Below are 25,763 nucleotides of genomic sequence, written 5' to 3'. Positions count from 1 at the left end.
GTTTTTTCATACTCGCGACGATTTTAAGAGTTTTTCATCTGCAATTCATTCACTATAGTAGTGAACTTCCTGCTGTTTTCACGTTGAACTTCTGTGACGTATTTTTATTTGTATTTTTCTCATCCATTCGTCAGTGTTACACAAATGATATTCTTATTGTACAAACCTCTCTCACAATAATTTTTTTAACTTTCTCCAACGGAGTACTTGAACTTATAACGACAACAAATTTAGCCTTTGCATTTTTATTTTTTTATACAAAATGCACACCATGTAGAACGTGAACTTCTAGCAATTTATCAACCTGAACTGCTCTCGGTTACATGAAAATATCTGAGTTTTTTATAAATATTAATCTGAATTTCTTAATCCTTTTTTATGAATTTTGAAGCGCTCCATTTTTTAAAGTTGAACTTCTTGTTATTTTATTTTTGAAATTCTTCCTTGCATTGTTTCATAACGAGGTAAATTTGAGTTTTCTATAATCATCGAACTTCTCCATCTTTTTAATATGGAATTCCTGGTTTTATTTCTTAATCCTTTTATGAAATTTTGAAGCATTATATTTTTAAAAGTTGAGCTTCATGTTTTTTATTTTTGAACTTCTTGTTTCCATTCTTTAATAACGAGGAAAATCTGAGTTTTCTATAATCATCGATCTTCTCCATCTTTTTAATATGGACTTCCTGGTTTCATTTCTTAATCCTTTTTTACGAAATTTTGAAGCGCTATATTATTAAAAGTTGAACTTCTTGTTATTTAATTTTTGAACTTCTTGTTTCCATTCTTTAATAACGAGGAAAATCTGAGTTTTCTATAATCATCGAACTTCTCCATCTTTTTAATATGGACTTCCTGGTTTTATTTCTTAATCTTTTTTACGAAATTTTGAAGCACTCTATTATTAAAAGTTGAACTTCTTGTTATTTAATTTTTGAACTTCTTGTTTCCATTATTTAATAACGAGGAAAATCCGAGTTTTCTTTAATAACAAGAATTTCTGAACTTTAGAGGGAAGAGCACTTGAACTTCTAGCAACAAATTTTAAACTTTACCTTTTTTATTCTTTTTTTCTCGTACTATATGCACGGCATGCAATACGTGAACTTCTGATAGTTATCAATTTGGACTTCTCAGTGTTTCGGTTTAAAAAACGAGAAAATGCTTTTAAATCTTTTTTTAGTTTTTCCTTTTTTTTTGAACTTCTTTATTTTATTATTTAGTGACGATAAAACATCTAAGTTTTTTTTACCTTCGAACTTCTCTATTTTTTTACTTTGAACTTCTTAGAAAAATATGGTTTTACATAAGCAACAACTTTCTAGGTTTTTAAATTTGAACTTCTAGTTTTTTTATCTTCTCGGTTAATGGAAATTGAATTTCAAGGGTTGTCAAATTTGAACTTGTACATTTTATTGACCTTCTCGGTTATTTCAAATTTTCTATTTTTTTGAAAATCCATTTTTATAAACTTTTTTGGACTGCTCTGTTTATTTTGAGTTGGCCTTCTCTCTTATTTTTTAGAAACGAGGAAAATCTAACTTTAAATTTTTTTGGTTATTTTTGAGAAACGAGAAAAATCTATTTTTTTTAAAAAAGAAACACGAGCAATTTCTTGTATATCCTTTTTTAGATAACATCTCATTCATATACGAGAAAGTAGTGCCTTAGCTTAGCTTTGTTTTTTTAACAAACGAGAAATTCTTTTGAGCTCTTCGCTGGAATTTTTCATTAAACAGATGGAGGGCGTCAAAGTTTGCACACACACATAGTTTGAACTCTCTCAAGATCAATATATGAACTTCTATAGTTTCTTTTTTCACTTAAATCTGAGCCGGTGATTTTTTGTTTTCTAACACACGATATGCCACAGCAAAATGTTATTTAAGTTAACACTAACTTAAAAAAACTTTTAAGTGTTGGAACTAGTTACATTTTTTATGTTCACTAATAAAACAAGGAGTCGTTCACTGATAAAATATGTAGAGATATCAAACTAACGAAAATCATATGCCTCACGTATTCCTCCTTTCGTCAGTTAACTCAGTAGTCATCAAGTGTTGTTTTTCTTCGTCATTTTAACTTCTTCACTGGACTTCTCTCCATTTTTAATTAGAACTTTAGCAATCGGTCGCAAGAGCTCCATCCGTAGATGTTTGGGGCACTGTCGGCTGTGGATTAGAATCAATTAGAGAGAGCGATAGGGAGAGACAGAAAAGTAGCACCACATGATAGATAAACAAAATTTTGATGACACACAATCAAAAAAAATTGTTGCAGCACCAGAATGGGTGAAAGCAACTTTTCCCACATGATTCCTTCCACTGTGAGATTCATTGAACTGCTGCAAATTTTTAGCCAACTCTGTTTTGTTCTTCAAAACACAAACAATCGAGCTAATGTGGCTGGGCAGGTTGAACTAAATTGAAGTGACTGGAGGTGGTGGCAGCGCGGGGCATTGTCAGGAGCTGCAGCGATACATCAGTGGACCTCTAGCAGTTTTTTGATAAGTTCAGAGAAGTAAATTGGTAATCCGTCAGTGCCCGGCTTCGAAGATCAAAGTAATAAAGAAAGTTCTTGCTTCAAATCATGCATCGATGCACATATTCCTCCACCGCTACCTAAACAACTAGTTCTCTCTTTGATGCTTGAGCCAAGGGCTTCCTGGACGTGCGGCAATTACAATCTCTTTAGCATATTGTGCTCTAGTCCTGCAGATCATCTTCGAGGCAGGCGAGCTCCGGCTGGGCGCGGGGACGCCGGCCTGAGATGGGTCAGCTGGTGGCGTCAAAGCAACGACAGGTGACGAAGGCGAGGAAGGAGAGGAAGTTGCAGATCACCGCCCTTCGACGGCACTTACCGGCTGCGGTGAACTTCCCAAGCCCCAAGGGGTGAACCACTCCAGATCGAGATGCGGGATGGGTCGCCGGAGACGGGAGTGGTGGTGGCGTGCCTAGGAGGAGGTGGGATGGGGGCGGCGCCCGCAGAGGGGCCCGTCGGGAGGGGCTGTGCGTCGGCGCGCCGGAGGAGGCGATGGAGCTGGGAGGAGGTGGGGGCAGCGTCGCGCCGGAGTAGGTGGTGGTGGCGGTGCGCCGGAGGAGGCGCGGCTCACCACGGGCGTCGTTAACTTTCTGACCCGCCATGCCATGACCACACACCACCGAGCAGCTGCTGCTGCAGCAGCACTCGCCCTCGCCTCGCCTCGCCGGGCTTCTCCACCAGCTCCGCCGACTCGGCGACCTGGCACCACCGAGCCCCGGCCACGCCGCCACTGCTCCCGTTCGACAACATCGATGCCGACAAGATGTTGCTGCTCGACATGCTCTCCAAGTACCAGGAAGCCACGCCCGAGGCCACGGCAGCGCTCACTCCACCGCAGCGCCGGTGAAGCAAGAGACGGCGGACGCAAGCAGCCGGCGCGCGTTCCGCGGAGTGCGCAAGCGGCCACGGGGCAGCGTCGCGCCGGAGCGGCGGCAGTGCAGCGGGATCCTGGGCAGGCAGCCACGGCGGCACCATGGGGGATCGGGAGAGAGTGAGAGGTGTGGGATTGGGGGTAGTTCGGGGAAGGTGGAGGGTGGTTCGTGGATTGGGGGTGGTGTTCTTTTTTTTCGCCTGCCGGTTCGGGCCTTCGAGGAGTTCAGGAACATCCAGTCGGTCCTTATAGGACTGGCTGTGATCCAAATAGTTATTCTAATCTCGGGATTAGAATAGTGTATATATATATGTGTGTGTTGGAATCATTTTGCTTACATCAAAAAAATTTACAGATGTCTATGTTGTTGGTAAACGGTACCAACTTGTTACTTTAATACGTTGCCAAGAACTTGTTAGTTTTACTAGTTCATGTGTAATTAAATATGTTGCCAAAACTGGTTAGTTTTACTAGTTTGATGTTAGTTTCTTATGGCTCTTGCAACACTTCATTTATGATTGCTAACATTCAAGTTTGCAGGATCCAACTGAAACTCCTTTGGCGCAACAGGTATTTTTTAGAAACTTCCTTGTTTACCTGGTTTGCTGCTGTAACTTGTTGTTGTAATCACCTTACCAACTTCAAGTTTTTCAGGATCCAATTGGAAGTCCAATTGCACCGCAGGTACATTTTCAAAAATATATTTGTGTAACAGGTTTGCTGTTATAACTTGTTGCTCTAATCAAGTTACTGACTACTAAAATTTTCAGGATCCAAGAGAAATTCCAATGCCACAACAGGTTCCTTTTGCAAAACTTGTTTGTTTAACTGATTTGCTGCTGCAACCGGTTGCTCTAATCACGTTACTCGCTACTCAATTTTCACGATCCAAGAGAAACTCCAATGCCACAACAGGTACCTTTTGCAAAACTTGTTTATTTAACTACTTTGCTGCAGCAACCGGTTACAATGATGTAAATAACTACTTTTCAGCGTCGAATTGAAACTCTTTAATTCCTTGTTTGTTTAACTGGTTTGCTGTTATAACTCCCAATTGATATATTTTTCTAACTTCATCTTTTCGGAATCCAATCGAAACTTTGATAGCAAAACAGGTTAGCCCAAGATGAAAGAGCGAGGTTGATACGTCTCCAACGTATCTATAATGTTCCATGCTATTATATTATCTGTTTTGAATGTTTTATATGCATTAATATGCTATTTTATATTATTTTTGGGACTAACCTATTAACCTGGAGCCCAGTGCCAGTTTCTGTTTGTCCTTGTTTTTTAGCTTCACGGAGAAGGAATACAGAGGGAGTCCTGGATTAGGGGGTCTCCGGACAGCCGGACTATCTCCATTGGCCGGACTGTTAAACTATGAAGATACAAGATTGAAGACTTCGTCTCGTGTCCGGATGGGACTCTACTTGGCGTGGAAGGCAAGCTAGGCAATACAGATATGGATATCTCCTCCTTTGTAACCGACCTTGTGTAACCCTAACCCTCTCCGGTGTCTATATAAACCGAAGGGTTTTAGTCCGTAGGACATACAACCATAACAACAATCATACCATATGCTAGCTTCTAGGGTTTAGCCTCTCCGATCTCGTGGTAGATCTACTCTTGTACTACCCATATCATCAATATTAATCAAGCAGGACGTAGGGTTTTACCTCCATCAAGAGGGCTCGAACCTGGGTAAAACATCGTGTCCCCTGCCTCCTGTTACCATCCGGCCTAGACGCACAGTTCGGGACCCCCTACCCGAGATCCGCCGGGTTTGACACCGACATTGGTGCTTTCATTAAGAGTTCCTCTGTGTTGTCGTCATTAGGCTTGATGGCTCCTACTATCATCGATAGCGATGCGGTCCAGGGCGAGGCTTTTCTCCCTGGATAGATCTTCGTATTCGGCGCCTTTGCACTGCGGGCTAATTCGCTTGGCCATTTGGAGCAGATTGAAAGCTATGCCCTTGGCCTTCAGGTCAAACTTGGAAGTTTGAACTACACGGCCGACATCCGCGGAGACTTGATCTTCGACGGATTCGAACCACAGCCGGGTGCGCCGGACTTTCACGATGGGTATGACCTGGCTCTGCCGCCGAATAGTACCCCAGAGGTCGTGCCCGCATCAGCTCCGACCCTTAGCTCGGAGCCAACTGCGCCAATCGAGGACGGGTGGTTAGACACCGCCTCAGGGGCTGTAGTGTCAACGGTGATCGAGCCGAACACCAGCCTAATCATCTGTGCAGCCCGTGACTCCAAGGTGTCGAACTCTTTTTCTGACTCCGAATCGCCCGCGCCCCTACCAATCGAATCCGATTGGGCGCCGATCATGGAATTCACCGCCGCGGATATCTTTCAGCACTCGCCCTTCGGCGACATTCTGAATTCACTAAGGTCTCTCTCTTTGTCAGGAGAGCCCTGGCCGAATTATGGCCAACAGGATTGGGATGCGGACGACGAAGAAATTCGACGCCCACCCACCAGCCACCTTGTAGCCACTGTCGAAGATTTAACCGACATGCTCGACTTCGACTCCGAAGACATCGACGGTATGGATGACGATGTAGGAGACGAACATGAACCAGCGCCTATAGGGCACTGGAAAGCCACCTCGTCATATGACATATACATGGTGGATACACCCAATGAAGGCAATGGCAACGAGATAGCGGAGGATGACCCCTCCAAGAAGCAACCCAAGCGCCAACGTCAGCGGCGCCGCTCTAAGTCCCGCCAAAGCAAAAGTGGTGATACCGGCACAGGAGATAATAACACTCCGGATAGTGCCGAAGACAACAACATTCCCCCTCCAGCAAGATTTAGAGCAGGAGGATGAAGGAGCCAACTCTCCTGAGAGAGCGGCAGACGGAGAGGAGGAGGATGACAATTACATCCCCCCCTTCGAAGACGAGGCAAGCCTTGGCGACGATGAATTCACCGTACCAGAGGATCCCGTCGAACAAGAGCGCTTCAAGCGCCAGCTTATGGCCACGGCAAATAGCCTAAAGAAAAAGCAGCAGAAGCTTCAAGCTGATCAAGATCTGCTAGCTGACAGATGGACTGAAGTCCTCGCGGCCGAGGAATATAAACTCGAGCGCCCCTCCAAGAATTACCCAAAGTGCAGGCTACTACCCCAACTGGAGGAAGAAGCGTATGATATGGCTGATCGGCCACCTCGTGGCTGCAATAGAGAGGCATTCCAGCCAAAAGCTCACCTCCACCCCGACACCATTCAAATAAAAAGGCATGGGGAGATACGCCAGACCTATGAGACATATTGGAGGACAACGCAAAGCATGCAAGATCGATCTACGGATCACGACGGCGCACCACTCTGCGAGACGATAAACGTCACACCGGATACAGTAAAAGCAAATCCGGTCGGGCTGAACACAGCGGGCAAGACCCATTCGAGCTGCGTCGTGATATACCCAATACAGAGGCGCCGCACACCCCTTATGCTTCACAAACGAAGTAATGGAACATCAATTCCCAGAAGGTTTCAAACCTGTAAATATTGAATCATACGACGACACAACAGATCCCGCAGTATGGATTGAGGATTTCCTCCTCCACATCCACATGGCCCGCGGTGATGACTTACACGCCATCAAACACCTCCCACTAAAGCTCAAAGTACCAGCGCGGCATTGGCTTAACAGCTTGCCAGCGGACTCCATTAGCTGTTGGGAAGATCTGGAAGCCGCATTCCTCGACAACTTTCAGGGCACTATGTGCGACCACCAGACGTCGATGACTTGAGCCACATAATTCAGCAGCCAGAAGAGTCGGCCAGGCAATTCTGGACTCGGTTCCTTACAAAGAAAAATCAAATCGTCGACTGTCCGGATGCGGAGGCCTTAGCGGCTTTTAAACACAACATCCGAGATGAGTGGCTAGCCCGGCACCTTGGTCAGGAAAAACCGAAATCTATGGCAGCTCTCACGACGCTCATGACCCGCTTTTGTGAGGGAGAAGACAGCTGGCTGGCTCGCAGTAATAACATATCAAAGAACCATGGTACCTTAGATACCAAGGATGGCAATAGCAGGTGCGCGTCGCAACAAACATAAGCGCCGCATTAACAGCAAAAATACTGAGGATACGACAGTCAATGTCGGATTCAAAGGCTCTAAACCCGGTCAGTGGAAAAAGCCATTCAAACAAAGTACGCCGGGTCCGTCCAGCTTGGACCGTATACTCGATCGCTCGTGTCAAATACAAGGCACCCCAGACAAGCTAGCCAATCACACCAACAGGGATTGTTGGGTGTTCAAGCAGGCCGACAAGTTAATTGCCGAAAACAAGGACAAGGGGCCGCATAGCAATGACGAGGAGGAGCCTCGGCAGCCGCACACTGGAGGACATAAGAGGTTTCCCCCACAAGTGCGGATGGTGAACATGATATACACAACCCACATCCCCAAGAGGGAGCGGAAGTGTGCGCTCAGGGACGTATATGCGTTGGAGCCAGTCGCCCCAAAGTTCAACCCTTGGTCCTCCTGCCCGATCACCGTCGATCGCAGGGACCATCCCACTAGTATCCGTCATGGCAGATTCGCCACACTGTTCCTAGACCCAATCATTGACGGATTTCACCTCACTCGAGTCCTTATGGATGGCGGCAGTAGCCTGAACCTGCTTTATCAGGACACGGTGCGCAAAATGGGTATAGACCCCTCAAGGATCAAACCCACAAAAACGACCTTTAAGGGCGTCATTCCAGGTGTATAGGCCCATTGCACAGGCTCAATTACACTGGAAGTGGTCTTCGGATCCCCAGATAACTTCCGAAGCGAAGAGTTAACCTTTGATATAGTCCCGTTCCGCAGCGGTTATCATGCCCTGCTCGGGCGAACCGCATTTTCTAGATTCAATGCGGTACCGCATTATGCATACCTTAAGCTCAAGATGCCAGGACCTCGCGGAGTTATTACAGTCAATCGAAACACAGAGCGCTCTCTCCGAACAGAGGAGCACACCGCAGCCCTCGCAGCAGAAACGCAAGGCAGCCTCTCAAGACAATCAACCAGATCGGCACTTCACAGCCCGGACACCTTCAAGCGCGCTCGGGGCAATCGGCAAATAGACTGCCTGGCGCGATCTGAGCTCACGTAGCAATACGGCGGCCACCCCAATCCTAGCCCAGCGGCGAAACTCATGCCGCGCGTACATAATTACGCATTAAAAATACCATGGGCACAGGTGGGGAGGGGGGCACAACTGCTGCACGCCCCAAGACGCGGCCTAAACCGCACTAGGGGCTTCCCGTTTGGTTATTTTTCTTTTTCTTTCAGGACCTTAATCTCTGGAAACACTGTCCGGCAGCACTATTGCCGAACACATGATGCAGCAACCAAGGAGGCAGACAGCTACGTTATACCACGGAATTCCCAGGTTGATTACAGTAACGAGTGAAATATTCAATTTAATATCATTCCTCAGCTTGCCCTTGGAAGGAACATAGTCCTACTCTTTGCTTATCACACTATCTATATCACTCTGCTTTAACGCAATTTTTTAATAAACAATGCATGACATTACGACTATTATTGCATTCTTGTTATATATATATATATATATATATGTGTGTGTGTGTGTGTGTGTGTGTGTGTGTGTGTGTGTGTGTGTGTGTGTGTGTGTTCATTAATGACGCCTTGCAACCGTACACTATGGTACGGCCAATACACCAGGGGCTTACGTACCCCACAATGCGGTGTGAAAAGTCTGAACACTTTCACAAGTGCGGCACCCCGAACTTATAACATTATATGCATCAGCTCCGAATCATGTCTTTGGTCAAATGTTTCGTTTGCCCGGCTCCTATGTTTTGGTACCGTATGTTCCGCTCTATCGGCTAAGGTAGCGCTAGGAGAACTACTGCGATTGTGCCCCGGTTCTGCTGGGTTCAGCACCTCAGTAGAGAAAGCTAAAACTGACTGTCATGATAAGGCGAGAGACTGGTCGCTGTTCGGCGAGGTTTTCAAGTCCCAAAAGACTTATGCCACTTAGAGCGAGGGGCCGGCCCTGTCCGGCTTAAAGGCGTGTATCGCGCCCTGAATTCGGCCTTCCGAATACCAGGGGCTTCGCCGAAATTTAAAATTATAGAATTCTATGGCTAAGTGAGAGTGATAAAGCATTATTAGTCTGGTTGCCTTGTTCGCTGTGCTGAGCACCTCCCTCGAAGGACCCAAACATGGGAACAAGAGTGCTCAGGTTTATCCCGAACACCCCAGCACTCGTGGCATGGGGGCAGAAGCTGAGGACTAGCCATCTCTTAGATTGGATAAACAGCCAAACAGAAGGTAATATTTTAAATTCCAACAAGCGTTGCATAGCGCATATGAAACAAGTTTTCATACATACAGGATAAAATGAGCAAGTCTCACTCAAATATTACATCTTTTGAACACTCGTCCGCTATGAGACGGGCACCCGGCAGAACACCCTCGTAATACATCTCGGGGTGGCGGTGCTCCTTGCCCTCCGGCGGCCCCTCCTTGATCACCTTCACGGTGTCCATCTTGACCCACTGCAATTTCACACGGGCGAAAGCCCGGCGTGCACCTTCAATGCAGACAGATCGCTTGATGACCTCCAGCCGCGGGCAGGCATCTACAAGCCACCTCACCAGGCCGAAGAAGCTGTTCGGAAGGGCGTCGCTAGGCCACAGTCGGACTATAAAGCTCTTCATGGCCTGATCAGCCACCTTATGTAGCTCGACCATCTGCTTCAGCTGGTCGCTCATTGGCACCGGATGTCCGGCTTCAGCATACTGAGACTAGAACAGCTTCTCCGTCGAGCTTCCATCCTCGGCCTGGTAAAATTGTGCGGCATTGGACACACTGCAGGGCAAATTTGCGAATGCTCCTGAAGAGCTCCGGATCTGGGTAAGTAATCGGTAATTTACTTTTACATGCTTGCTTTGCTTATAGAAAGCCTTACCCGCCGCTATCTTCTTCATCGCGTCGATCTCTTGGAGGGCCTTTTGGGCTTCGGCCTTGGCACTTTTTACACTCTTGAGGGCCGCGGCAAGCTCAGACTCCCGTGTCTTTGATTCAAGCTCCAACGCCTCATGCTTCGCCATGAGAGCCTGGAGCTCTTGCTGCACCTTGCCCACCTGAGCCTCGTGCTTCTCTCGCTCGGTGCGCTCCTTGGCCGCTTTATCTTCGACCTTGGTTAGCGCTTGCTTCAGTGTCGCCACCTCGGTCGTGGCCCCTGGCAAACATACGATGATCCTGTCATTTTGCAATCGCGTCCTCTTTTATATATACATATCTATAGACAGGTTATTACTTACCCTTGTTCTCCTCGAGCTGCCTCTTGGCAAGGCCGGGCTCTTTCCTGGACCCCTTGAGGTCCTGCTTCAGTACGGCGACCTCCGCAGTCAGTGCGGCGGACGCCAGCAGCGAAGCCTGCATATGCATATTGACACACTTATATTAGACTCATGCGATATTATTTAATCCTCTGCTTGGCTTTTCTTTGTGAACACCGAACAAAGCATCAGGGGCTATTGTCTATGCGGTAATATTTCTACTACATTTTGAAACACTTACCTCGAAGCCTGTTAGAAGGCTGGCACATGCTTCAGTCAATCCGCTCTTGGGACTGAACCTTCTGGATCACCGCACTCATGATAGTGCGGTGCTCCTCGTCGATGGAAGCGCTGCGAAGCGCTTCCAGCAGATTGTCCAGCGCCTCTGGATGGATAGAGGTCACCGGCACAGGCATCTTGCCCCTCTTAGAAGGAGGCCACCTGCCCGAGCCTGGAACCGCTGGAGGTTCCAACGTGGTGTTCGGCTGAGGGCCGAACTCAGAGCTCTCAGGGGCCCCGTACCCTCGGCTCCCGGAGTCCGGAAGGTCGCATTGAGGTGCCTCCGGGACTGTCTCCCCTCGATCCGGTGCCTCTTGAGACAACACCTCGGTGTCGTCGGCAGGATGAGGGGAGGTGGCGGTCGGGACTGGATCGCTATCCATGTACGACAAGCCCAAGGAGCCGTCCGACGATACATCGATACTGGCTCGTGGCGGCCTGCATAATTGTGTTCGGCGTTAGGGAAAGCAGTGCGACAAAGGAATCCTATGGGTTACTCTGGTATCCGAATACTTACGATCTCCCTGGGGGCTTGGCCCTAGGCAACCACTCGTCTTTGCCTTCGTCGGCGATGGTGGAGCTGTCCGGAAGGAGAGTCCTTCCCTTCTTGGACCCTTCGGCCCCCCAGTTGGGGCGGCCTTCCTTTTCCTGTCTCCCCCAGTCAGTGGGGGAGCATCTTCTTCTTCTTCTTCTTCCTGGTCTTCGGGGGAAGAGTGCGCCGCAGAGTCATCGGACGGTGAGTCCGACGGCGCCTGGAGTCGGGAACTCTTTCAGGTTCCCTTGGCCTTCTTGGTCTTCTCCGGCACCGTATAAGGGGCCGGAGTCAACATCTTCACCAGAAGAGCGTCTGCGGGGCCTTCGGGCAAAGGAGCCGGATAGTCGATCTGTCCGGCCATCTTCTTCCAGTCCTGTCAAAGGTACGGGAGTTTAGATCCCACATAGAGTCAATCTATAAAAAAATAAGTATCCTGTGAAAGGTAAAGCAGCTTACCTCACTGGCTTGGCGCTTCGTGCTGAATCCGCGATCCTCAGTAATAGGAGGGGGACCTCGGCACTTTTGAACAGCACCCTCCAGGCATCTTCATGAGTCGTGTCGAAGAGCATGTTCAGAGTTCGGTGCTACGTCGGGTCGAACTCCCACAAGTTGAACTCCCGTTGTTGGCATGGGAGGATCCGGTGGATGAGCATAACTTGGACTATGTTGACAAGCTTGAGCTTCTTGTTCACCATGTTTTGAATACATGTTTGGAGTCCGGTCAGCTCTTCCGAACTACCCCAGGACAGGCCCTTCTCTTTCCAGGAGGTGAGCCGCGTGGGGATGCCAGATCGGAACTCAGGGGCCGCTGCCCATACAGGGTCGCGCGGCTCGGTGATGTAGAACCATCCCGATTGCCACCCCTTTATGGTTTCCACAAAGGAGCCATCGAGCCATCTTACGTTGGGCATCTTGCCCACCATGGCGCCTCCGCACTCCGCCTGGCGGCTGCCCACCACCTTCGGCTTGACATTGAAGGTCTTCAGCCATAAGCCGAAGTGGGGCTTGATGCGGAGGAAGGCCTCGCACACGACGATAAACGCCGAGATGTTGAGGATGAAGTTCGGGGCCAGATCGTGGAAATCCAGGCCGTAATAGAACATGAGCCCCCAGACGAATGGATGGAGAGGGAATCCCAGTCTACGGAGGAAATGGGTGAGGAATACTACCCTCTCATGGGGCCAGGGGGTGGGGATGAGTTGCCCCTCATCTGGGAGCCGGTGCGCGATGTCGTCGGGCAGGTATCCAGCTCTCCTCAGTTTCTTGATGTCTCCCTCCATGACGGAGGAGACCATCCACCTGCCTCCCGCTCCGGACATGGTTGGAGAAGGTTGAGGTGGGAAGTGTGGACTTGGGTGCTAGAGCTCGAGTGTGCGAAAACGGATGAGCAAAGGAGGAAGAGGGCGTGGATAGAAAGGTGAATCCTTATCCCTTTATATGGGCGGACGGAGCTAAGCGTCCCCACTTGCCTGGTAAAACTCGCTTATCCCCCAAGCGCCGTAATTGATGGTGCGGTTGGGTTACCCATGCTCGTATTGATGAGAATCCCGTAATAAGGGGACACGATCTTTGCTTTGACAAGACGTGTCAAAAAACTGCCTCGCGTTATGTGTGGGGCTGGTTAAAGGAAATGGTTCGAATAATCACCGGACCATGACATAATGTCATGCTGCCAAAACAAGCCAGCAAATTAGATCTGCAAAAATATTATTCTCTCTACGATGGAATGTGGAACTTATTTTGCAGGGTCGGACACTATCCTCGTATTCAAATTCTTCTGTGATGTATTCGGAGAAGGAACCCGCCTTGCAATGCCGAAGACAATACTGCACGCTGGACTCATCATCATTGAAGCCTGGTTCAGGGGCTACTGAGGGAGTCCTGGATTAGGGGGTCTATGGACAGCCGGACTATCTCCATTGTCCAGACTGTTAGACTATGAAGATACAAGATTGAAGACTTCGTCTCATGTCCGGATGGGACTCTACTTGGCGTGGAAGGCAAGCTAGGCAATACGGATATGGATATCTCCTCCTTTGTAACCGACCTTGTGTAACCCTAACCCTCTCTGGTGTCTATATAAACCGAAGGGTTTTGGTCCGTAGGACATACAACCATAACATACAATCATACCATAGGCTAGCTTCTAGGGTTTAGCCTCCCCGATCTCGTGGTAGATCTACTCTTGTACTACCCATATCATCAATATTAATCAAGCAGGACGTAGGGTTTTACCTCCATCAAGAGGGCCCGAATGTGGGTAAAACATCGTGTCCCCTGCCTCCTGTTACCATCCAGCCTAGACGCACAGTTCGGGACCCCCTACCCGAGATCCGCCGCTTTTGACACCGACAAATACTAAACGGAGTCCAAACGGAATAAAACCTTTCTGATGATTTTTCTTGGAACAGAAGACACCCAGGAGACTTAGAGATCAAGTTAGAAGAGCCACGAGGCAGCCACAAGGGTGGAGGGCGCACCCAGGGAGTAGGGCGCACCCCCCTACCTTGTGCACCCTCGTGACTACCCTTACCTACTTCTTCCTCCTATATATTCACATACAATCCCGAACCTCCAAAAGCATCCACGAAAACACTTTTCCACCGCCACAACCTTATGTTACTTTGAGATCCCATCTTGGGACTTTTTCGGCACCCTCCCAGAGGGGGATTCGATCATGGAGGGCATCTACATCAACTCTATTGCCCTTCTGATGAAGCGTGAGTAGTTTACCTCAGACCTACGGGTCCATAGCTAGTTGCTAGATGGCTTCTTCTATCTCTTTGATTCTCAATACCATGTTCTCCTCGATGTTCTTGGAGATCTATCCAATGTAATCTTCTTTTGCGGTGTGTTTGTCGAGATCCGATGAATTGTGGATTTATGATCAGCTTATCTATGAATATTATTTGAATCTTCTCTGCATTGTTATATGCATGATTTGATATCTTTGTAATTCTCTTTGAACTATCGGTTTGGTTTGGCCAACTAGATTGGTTTTTCTTGCAATGGGAGAAGTGCTTGGCTTTGGGTTCAATCTTGTGGTGTCCTCACCCAGTGACAAAGTAGGGGTAGCAAGGCACGTATTGTATCGTTGCCATCGAGGATACAAATATGGGGTTTACATCATATTGCTTGAGTTTATTGCTCTACATCATGTCATCTTACTTAAAGCGTTACTCTGTTCTTCATGAACTTAATACTCTGGATGTAGGCAGGAGTCGGTCGATGTGTGGAGTATTAGTAGTATATGTAGGCAGGAGTCTGTCTACTTGGCACGGACGTGATGCCTATATTACAAAATCATTGCCTTGGATATCGTCATAACTTTGCGCTTTTCTATCAATTGCTCGACAATAATTTGTTCACCCACCGTATTATCTGCCTTGAAGAGAGAAGCCTCTAGTGACACATATGGCTCCCAGGTCTATTTTCCGTCACAATAGTTTCTGATCTTCTATTTCCCATCATATTAGTTTCTGATCTACTATGTTGCAATCTTTACTTTAAGATCTATACAACAAATAAGCCAAAAATATTTACCTTTTGTTTAGTTTTATTTATCTATCTCTATCAGATCTCACATTTGCAAGTGACGCTGAAGGGATTAACAACCCCTTTATCGCGTTGGGTGCAAGTGTTTGATTATTTGTGCATGTATTAGGTGATATGTGCGTTCTTCTCCTACTTGATTGATACCTTGGTTCTTAGACTAAGGGAAATACTTATCTCTACTTTGCTGCATCACCCTTTCATCTTCAAGGGAAAAACCAACGCAAGCTCAAGAAGTAGCAGAGGTCCCCGTGGACGTTGTAACGTCCCACAGTAGTGGCACCGGCCCAATCATGCATCATGAATTGCCAGCTGCTGATGCTCTAGAGGCTAAACTATTGTTAGAAAGAGATTCTGCTTCTACACTTAGAGATGAAGTTGACATGTTGAGGAAGCAAACAACACAATCACAAGCAGTACTCAAGACAACCATTAAATATTTGGTGGATTTCAAAACGAAGGAAGCTGAGACTGACCGCATTGTTAAGGTCCTCAAGGAAAAAAAGGAAATTAAATTCCCACTTGGTAAGTCATAGGTGAAATGTTTTTTCCATCGTTGAATAACCTCTGTGTTGTTTGATCATGAAATCATTTAAACCATTTGGTTTAGAGATCATGTAATAATTGTTTTTTGTTTTTTGGTTTGTAATTTTTTAGCACGAGTCTGTATTAATTGATAAGACTCTGAGAAATTTCATTTTGATTGTTGTGCCAGACCTACAAATATGCCAATTGGGCTGAATGTGCATTCAGCAATAATAGTAGTATAGATGGTCCTTAAGTGGCACACATCTGAAAGGGCCAAGATGATGTACTAGCTCCGCTAAAAAATGATGCTCTTCTAGCAAAAAAAGTACAACGGCCTGGGTTATGTATGTTAGTTGATATTATTGATCCATATACTCTATAAGTGTTTATATGTCTATTATTTTTATACATTATGGGTTGATTGACTCGGTATTTTGAATCTTGAGACATTGCTTGTGTACATATCAAAATGGGAGTACACATTATGCTGCATGTGACACTTGAGTTGGACATAAAGTGGTTCCAAATAGTCGAATTACCTTGAACTGGATTCTAGCTTCTGAATTTGAGTATCGGCATTTGTAAATCATATTCATATATGACAGTGGAATACATCTTTGTTGTGCTTTTGAAGATATATAAAAATACATAGAATGATTTATAAAGATTCGTATAAGAATACAAAATGGATTCAAATTTAGTTGCCAGGGTAAATGTGGATGCGTATTGTCCCAAAATTTGAAAGAAGCGGCAAAATGTCCACTCCCACGTCGGCTGCCGAAGCCAGTGTTTGGAGATGGAAATTTCTGTCTACCCCTTACACGGACAATCTACCGGCACAATTTCCACTGCTCACAATAGGGGTAGGTTAGTAACTTCAAGTAGACATGACACGACCGCCTCTAAGCCCATTCAGACATGGTGGGCGCCAAACGTGGGTGGCAAAACACATTTGATTCAAGCTTGTCCAAAAGACATCTATCTCTCCCTCCATTTCTCCATTCATACACGGTGGGCGGCAAAACAAACTCAACTCGGCCGAAATCGATGTAGGCACATATTTTCGATAGGGAGAGGTTTGTAACTTCACTTAGACGTGACACAACCGCCCTACCTGTTAGCCCCGTTCATACACCATGGGCGCCAACCGTGGGTGCCAAAACACCCTCTCCTTGCCCGAAATCGCTCTGGGAAAATATTGGGGAGATGCGAGATTACCGTCCTATCCCCAACTGACGAGACATACAAATTTTAAACGGGGGCTAAGTTTGTAACTTCCCCATATTTTAGACAGGCGCATCCCAAAAACATGGTTCCCCGTACCTCTCCCTCCATTTTGCCATTCATACACAGTCCACACTAGAACACCATCCCCACACCAGCCTCCTCCGTCTGACACCCATCCATCGTTCACTACAAAAAAAATACACTTCCGTGATGATACGTGTTTCTCACAGTAGGTCGCTTTTTTTTGTCATGCATGTACATCCATGACAAATTTATGACAGAATCAAGATAGTCATACCTGTGTTGTCGTAGAAGTGTTCCATGACATTACCAAAATTATCATCACGGAAGTGTCCACTTCCATGATGATAAATCGCGCGTCACAGAAGTGCTTTCGTCAAGGGTGACCGACACGTGGCATCCACCGTAACGGAACGCTGTTAAGCTATCGGGTCGGGTTTTGGATCCGATAACCCGTTAACAGCCCCGACCAATGGGAAATTTCCACGTGTAAAATTCTTATTGGCCGGACGAAACACGTGTCAGCTCGTCAGTGGGTCAGATAGTCACCTATGATACGTCGACACGTGGCAGTGCCCAACAGAGGCCCATTCCTATGTAAAGGCCAGCCCATTTGACTTGGTCAAAAGCTGGCGGGCCGGCCCATGGAAAGCCTGTTAACGGCCTGTTTGAATATAGCCCATTTACAGCCCGCTAACCCAAGGCCCGTTACGCCCTATCAGAATTAGGCCCACTAGCGTCATCTGGGCCATCCAATATGATTGCAGCCCGTTTTCACTTCTGGCCCATGTATGGCCCATGACGCCTTTCGGCCCATATGAGGCCCTATGTAACTCTTGGCCTATTAACGACCCATGGTGAAACCGGCCCATAATGAACAGTGTATCACTTTACACCCGTTAACGGCCCGTGGTGAAACTGGCCCGTGATGAACAATGTATCACTGTATACCCATTAACGGCCCATTATACCATTGGGCCGTTTCCAGCCCATGTTATCTTCCGGCCTTCTTCAGAGCCCATTTATTCTTGGGCTCATTTCCAGCATTCGTTTACTTACGGCCCGTTACTGTCATTTTCTGCTTGTGGGCCAAATTCAGCCCGTGGTTACAGTCGGCCCGTTTGTGGTCCGTTAATACGTTGGGCCATTTTCATAGCGTCATCAAATAAGGCCTATTAACGATGGCCCGTTATGGTCGGCCCATGAACGGACGATTCCAACTCTAGCCCATTTATGGCCAGAATGCGGTCTGTTCGGCCCATGTTTGGCCAATCGATCATATGGCCCGTATAAGGCCCATTGATGATACGACCCATAGAAGGCCCATTGATGATATGGCCCGTAGAAGGCCCATTGTTTCTACGGCCCGTAGAAGGCCCACCGCTTCTATGGCCCGTAGAAGGCCCACTGTTTATACGGCCTGTAGAAGGTCCACAGTTTCTACGGCTGTAGGAGGCCCAGTGTCACTGCAGTAAATATTAGCCCATGGTGATTGTGGCCTAGTTTTAAAAAATAGGTTATTGCAGCCACTAGTAAACCGCAGAAAAAGAACTGCGCTAACTACAAGGAAACAAATAAACAAGACAACAAGGAAATAAATAAGTAAGCAACTTACACTAGGCTATCATGGCTATTACACATATTGCATCCACTGGGCATCAAAGTTTGCCACCAGTGCAAATATAGGGAACACAACAGCATATAAACGCCGCAGCAAAACAAGTCCAGAACTGAAACCACTTCAGAGGAGCTCAAGAAACAATATCCTGGGTACCCATAATGCTGGCAAGATGCTTAGAAAGCTTATTAACTTTCTCTTGTTTGGCGCTTAAGTCCTCCAGCGCTTGCTGTTGCACCAGAAAGTATGCATCTGAATTCTGCAGGGACTTCCTCAGTCCTTCGGCTTCCTGTCGCATAACATCTGATCGATGTCTTTCAACTTGAAGTTGAGACTCAAGAAGCCGAACTGATTCAGGCAACGAGTTCGAAGAGCTGGTGCCAGCAGTGGTAGCCAGTAACTCGAACACTACATCAAGACAGGACTACGGGGTTGTCTCAGTGTCTTCAATATAGTTTTTATCAGCTTTCTTGGAGACCAATAGGGATGTCTCACTATCTTGAACCTTATCTGCATTACTTCCTTTACCATTGCATAACAAGGTACTCTTCTCCAATATTTTATCCGCGTTCTAAAAGAGAAACAAACAAACACATCTCAGGTTTACCAGTTCAGTAGTAAGGTGGACAGGATAACAGCATGAAACAAACATATATCTATGTAGTATGGTCACTGTATGGTCTATATCATTCTAGTTTATGTTGCCAAATCAAGATAGATGCAGTTCGAATCATATCTATTTAAGACAAAGCAGCATAGATAGAATATAAGTGTGGGAAACTACACAGCAATAACAACACTTGTAATGTGCATGGCATGAGAACATAACTGTTTATTCAATTGAAACTGAAATCAACATAGAGCAAGTTACAACAGCAAACAGCCAAACACGTTGAAGAAACAGGTTTAAAACATACCTGTTGCGCCATTGGAGTTTCAATTGCATCCTTCAAATTTGAAATTAGTTGGTAGCAGTAAATATAGTGATGCAACAGCAAAGTAGTATGAACCATAGCTACGGAACCTGACCTAAGAACAATTCTTCTTCTGCTTTAACCGTTGACTTCAGGTTTGGAGTGGTGGTCCTCGTGATTTGGGCACTACAATTGCCTTACTAACTGCACGTGTTTGGGTGCTCTGTGGTGGAGACGGTGTTGTGTCAACAGGAACTGGGTGTCTATCTGCTGGGGTTGGGGTTAGAAGGGGTGTAGCTGGTTCTCTGTCCAACTGGGTAGGGGTACAATCTGCATGAGTGTAGGTTATATGTGGTGGGGCTGGTTCGGCAAGTACAACCGTGGTTCTACCTGCATCGACAGGTAACACGATCTTTTCTGAACACCATGTTTTCCCACAGATACTGCCATCACTCCCTCCAATTGAAATGGCTGATAAACAAGAAAAGTAATTGAATGTACAGACATTGTAAGATAGACAGGTGCAATGGATAGTAGGGAAGAAAACAGGGCATGAAATAATTCACATTTATGTTGTCTAAGCAAACAGAATAGCAGGACATAATTTCACATATATGATGGCTAATTAAACAGGATAGCATGACACAATTTCACATGTATGATGGCTAACTAAACAGGATAAAATGACATACTTCAAAATATGATGACTATGTAAACAGGATGACATGATATAACTATACGATGTGTCTATTAAAGTGGTTGGCATGCCATAAATCACAAACATGCCGTCGATGGAAACATGATGGCATGATATAATTCACGGATAGAATGGCATAATTTAAATATGATGACTATGTAAATAGGATGAGATGATATAACTATATTATGTCTTTAGAAAATGGGTTGGCATGCCATAATTCAGATACATGCTGTCTATGTAAACATCATAGCATGACATAATTCAAATATATGATTTATATACTAAGGAAGTGAGCAGAGGGCAATCGCATATATGATGTGTCAACTAAGGAGATGTCATTCAATATTGTGTATATGATGTAAAAACTAAGCATTGCAATACAACATATGCATTATATGAGTAATATAACCCTGCCAAGTTTGAGCACACACCTCAGGGGGATAATAGGACTGGTCATCTGCCTCTGAATCCTCCTCTGAAGAGCTATCTGTAACCAGCAAGATATCTGCTTTAGCAGGTAGCATTGTCTGCTCTGAAGACCTTGTTTTCACTCCAGATTTCTCCATCACCAATTCAAATGGCTGATGCATAGGAAGAGCAGTTGAATATACAAACATTGTCGACAAAAGCAATGAGAAATACAAAAAAAGGACGGCATGATATAATTCACATATATGACGCTTGCCTAAAAAGCATGACATTGCAAAATTCACATACATAATGCCTTGCAACAATATAACATTGCATAATTCACATATATAATGTCTTGCAACAAGATGACATTGCATAATTCACATATATGGTAATTAGACACTAAACAGGTGGCATTCACACAAAGCATGTCTAAACTAAGCAAATGACATAGCAATGCAAGATACCATACACACAATATGAGCAACATAACCCTGCCAAGTTAGGGCATGCACCTCAGGGGGGAAATACGACTGGTCATCTGTCTCTGAATCCTCCTCTAAGGAGCTATCAGTAACTAGCAAGACATGCGCTTCGTCAGATAGCATTGTCTTCTCTGAAGACCTTGTTTACACTCCAGATTTTTCCATGACCGTGCCAAATGGCTGATGCACAGGAAGAGTAATTGAATGTACTAAAATTGTTGGCAAATTTAACACGTAAAAAAATGATGGCATGAAATAATTCACATATAAGATGGCTGGCTAACCAGGGTGGCATTGCAAAATTCACATATATGATACCTGGCTAGACAAGATGGCATTGCATGATTCACATATACGATAAAGAAACTAAACAGATGGCATTGACACAACGCATGTCTAAACTAAGCAGATGACATCTTTAGTGTATACAGTAAGCAATGCAAGGCACCATATGCATGATATTACCAACATCAGCATGCCAAGTTAGAGCGAAGACCTTATGGGGTAAATAGGAGTGGTCTTCTCCTTCTGAATCCCCCTCATAATAGTTATCTTACTCTTGATTACGATCCGAAATGGGTGGAGGGGGGCTGCCTTTGCGCCCACCATGGAACGACGTCTGCATGAAATTTTATTGCCACGCAAGGCTCGTATCTTTTGCTCTAATGATCAGTTCCATTGTGTACAATAACTGGCATGCATAGGAATAAAACATAGTGAGATTATGTAAGGAGTACATGCACAAATACAGAGTGATGGTAGCAAACTGTGGATAGACCCAAAACCAATGATAGCAGGCAGATAATAGCTTTAGTTAAAAAATACAGATAATCGCTCCTTTAATGTTTGTTTGCACCCAACATGAAACTCATAGTAGACACCGGAGATTAACCAGATAGTAGACAGATAGTACTGATTATTGCCCCAATATGTACCCCACAACCATTTAAAAACTCAAGTTTCAGCATTAGTTTGGAACTGTCTCGGAGTCTAATAGGTGAACACGACGATAATGTAGCATGTCATCATATTAAGCGACGCATAACGTAAGCAGACACGGAAGAGTGCGACCTCTCTTGCGGACCCGTGTAGTCCTCAAAGTCATCTGCTCAGTTGATGATGGTAATGCAGTTGCCGTGGCTGCCGGTGGCAGGGAAGAAGATCTGAGGCGGTGAAAGACAGTCTGGAGAGCGGATCCCCGCTGTGGTGAACCCTTCCATCGTTGGAGCAGCTGAGTTGGGGTGGAACACAACGCCGCAGGAGCAGGACAAACCACACAAGGTTTTCTTTGACACATATCTGTAACAGAAGTAATTGAGTAAGGGCTTGTTTGAATTTGAGGATTCTAACAATGCAGGGATAGGAAATAGACAGGAATAGGATAGGAATGCACGTGCAAAACAGAGAATTTAAAAACACAGGATTTCTGCCAATCTGGGTGTTTGATTCACAACAATTGGAAGATCACAGGATGCAAAAAAGCATGGTGAGATTAAGTCAAACCACAAGAAAATGTACGGTTATAATGCTATTATGCTACTATCTCTTAGTCTTGTGCTTGATGAATAGGAATATGAAAAGGAGGAGAAGTGGAAATTAGAATTCCTACGGTTTTTCTTTCAAGGAGACACTAAAGGAACAAATCCTACAGTTTTCCTTTGCTCCATTCCTTTACACCAAATTCATGAAAAGTAGTACCATAGGAAACTTTCCAATTCCGATGTTTTTCATTCACTTTTCCTTTCAAGCACTGGCGATTCAAGTAGGCAGGCTTGAGCAAGGAAAATCCTACATTAAAAAAATGTTTTTGTGCTACTTCTATTACTTTGGACCCAGGACACTGCCATACTAGCTCAACTCCCAGGCCCATCGACAAATGCACAGCTGAAATGCGCAGAGATAAATAATGATGGCGTTCAAGAGAGTCTCTCACGGATAGCTAACACTACTAGGAAAAGGCCTACTAATGGCGCACCAGTTTTGCCTACTAATGGCGCATCACTGGTGCGCCATTAGTATCACGCCATTAGTATTTATTACTAATGGCGCACCACTGGTGCGCCATTAGTATATGGTATACTAATGGCGCACCACTGGTGCGCCATTAGTATCTGGTATACTAATGGCGCACCACCCAGTGCACCATTAGTATATAACACCATGCACCATTAGTATGCCTCCCAGGGGCCATATTTAACCATGTGCTTTGGCACACTAATGGCGCACTGCGGATGGATGCGCCATTAGTATACTTGGCATACTAATGGCACACTCTTTGGTGATGCGCCATTAGTATACTTTGGCATACTAATGGCGCACTCTGTAGTGATGCGCCATAAGTATGAATATTGGGTTTTTTTTACTTTTCTGATTTTTGCACAGGTTACAAAATATATTATTTGACAGAATATAGACAGTAGCACACAGAAACAGCAGATTCATCGAATACAATAGAAGATTAGTCTCCAAATACAATTCATCATATTTGTCTCCGAATTCAAAAGACCGAACAAAGATAAAATAGTACAATTCTCGAGACCGCGAGTATCGAGTTTGTCTTCACATTACAAGTCGATATCGATCATCTAAACTACCATGACATAGAAGAGAGCTGCGGTCATCACAATGAGCATCATCACGATGAAACTGGTCTTCATCCGGTTCCTCCAACGCTCCCTCCTCTCTCCCGCTAGATAGCGGGCATATCTAGATTCCGCCTCCGCCCTAGTGGTGTACCCTTTGTAACTGTTACCGCTGAAATGGTGAACCTGTCTCCGACACTCCTCCCAGTCGTCGTAGACTCCGGGAACCTTACCCTTGTACACGACATACGACGGCATCTCTATGCACAAGACAAACAACAGACAATACATACATAAGCAATATATAAGTATGCAACAAAAGGATGGAAGAGAAAAGCAAGACATTAATAGCACGATTACATCTAAGTTGAATGACTGTCCAAACCAAAGAGACATACAATTCATTAAAGATTAATTACAACATGAGCCAATCAATGTTTCAGAACTACACATCACTACTTTCGACTCGACTCATGGACAAGAGCGTGGATGAAGCCGCGTCTGTCGTGATGGTCATGAAATCGCGGGCGTTGTCAGCCTGCATTTGTAGCATTCCGTCTATCTCAATGTTGGACGGTTGATATCTGAGGAAGAACTGCCCCGAGGTATGAAGGACATCTTGATGGATGATGTCCGCAAAATCCGTCTGGATGCGAAAGAATTCTTGTCTAATGTCCGCGTCCTGGATTGCCGACAAGCTCGCGGCCCAATCCTTGTGATTATTTGGTAGCAGAAGGTGATGATGGTCCCTTACGATCGCCTGCATGTGATGGAGGGCGTAGTAGGCATCCTTCTGACCGCCAGGCGGCTGCTTGACGTAGCAGAATGTCATATTGTGGGCGAACACGTGCTTGCCGTACTTACGAACTACCCTGATGAAGGTGCCTCCATATTTGGCGTAGCTGGGGACAGTTCACTTCAGTAAATTCCTTCCTGACGGTGCCGAGCATTTTCAGGCGCCGGTCCTTCCGTTGCCTCTTCGGTTGGCTGCCATCTGTGTGTGCGCCGCCATCATTAGTGGTGGCATCCGCGGCGCCATCATCAGTGGTGTCATCCCCGACGCCACTAGGGGTTGTGTAGTTAGGATCGGTGTCTTCCGCGGCGTCCTCATAGCGGTGAGGTTCTTCCTCCAACTCCTGGGACAGCTCACAGAATTGCTTGCTGCCCAAACCGCCGGCCTCATTGTTGTGGGCCATGTTTCGCTCTAAATAGGAAAAAAGTTTGGTCAAAAAGTTGGTTATTGTCAAGGAACAAGATCATGGTCTCATCATTTAGGGTTTGTCGACACCGAGGCATCCTAAAAGCTAAGCTTTTATCATTTAGGGTTTGTCGATGCCGAGGCACCCTAAAAGCCTAAGCGTACATCATTTAGGTTCTCATCGACACCGAGGCACCCTATAGAAGCCAAGTTAAGTTTTCATCATTTAGGGTTTATCGATGCCGAGGCACCCTAGGTTGGGCCTAATCACTTGGCACTAATCACTTGGCTCTATTGCCACCTATGTTGGGTTTATCATCTAGGGTTTATCGATGCTAAGGAGAATTCTAAGTTGGGCCTAATCACTTGGCTCTATTCCCACCTATGGTTTAATGCAACAAGAATGGTGGGGCAGTTGATCCTACTTAACTAAGTACTAAGATACCCTGGCCCATGCATTAGTCGCAAGTACCCCATATGTCCTATTTTTAGCAAAGTCATGCTAAAATTCACGGAAAATTTCAGCATGACCTTTGCTAAAAATAGGACATATGGAGTACCTGAATTTGCCGGAACAGAAGTTAATCGACATTCCAGCAAACTCAAGGCCTCTCGGGGTACCTGCAAAATCATTATCCCCACGTAATGAAGTCGCCAATGGGTCATTTCAGAAGATCACAAGTAGCATCGTCACAAGTACAACATCATCACAAGTACAGCAGCAGCAGGGAATACAGGCATAACAGCAGCAACAGTAGTTAAGAAAAAGTTGCAGAAGCTTGTAAAACTATACTTTGAAGTTGAAGCTTTTAAGAAGAAGAAAATCCAGCCGGATAACTTTCCTCCTTAAATCACTACACTGTTGACTATTCATTCACTACACTATTGACTGTTCATTCACCAAATTTACCATACAAATAGGAGTAATGTACTAGAGTACTCTAACATCCAGATAACTCATGATGGCGCAAAAAG

At 45.6% G+C, this 25,763-nt stretch overlaps 1 protein-coding gene across 1 annotated transcript; it reads right to left on the bottom strand.

Annotated features, from left to right (window-relative positions):
• Nucleotides 1-2,207: 2,207 nt before the first annotated feature.
• Nucleotides 2,208-3,637, bottom strand: LOC119269271 (formin-like protein 19). Its single transcript, XM_037551067.1, has 2 exons — nt 2,861-3,637; nt 2,208-2,764 (listed from the first exon to the last, which is right to left on the bottom strand). The coding sequence occupies exons 1-2, from the start codon at nt 3,141-3,143 to the stop codon at nt 2,706-2,708; spliced, it is 342 nt and encodes a 113-aa protein (XP_037406964.1). The 5' UTR covers nt 3,144-3,637; the 3' UTR covers nt 2,208-2,705.
• Nucleotides 3,638-25,763: the final 22,126 nt, after the last annotated feature.

The sequence above is a fragment of the Triticum dicoccoides genome, chromosome 3A, assembly GCF_002162155.2.
Source record: "Triticum dicoccoides isolate Atlit2015 ecotype Zavitan chromosome 3A, WEW_v2.0, whole genome shotgun sequence".
NCBI classification, from domain to species: domain Eukaryota; kingdom Viridiplantae; phylum Streptophyta; class Magnoliopsida; order Poales; family Poaceae; genus Triticum; species Triticum dicoccoides.
This window is presented reverse-complemented; position numbering and strand designations above follow the sequence as displayed.

Bases quoted from the DNA above. Each gene is read 5' to 3' on its own strand.
- LOC119269271 (XM_037551067.1), bottom strand. From the start codon at position 3,143: ATGGCGGGTCAGAAAGTTAACGACGCCCGTGGTGAGCCGCGCCTCCTC. The intron at 2,765-2,860 runs GTAAGTGCCGTC...GACCCATCTCAG, and splicing joins TGGGAAGTTCACCGCAGCCG to GCCGGCGTCCCCGCGCCCAG.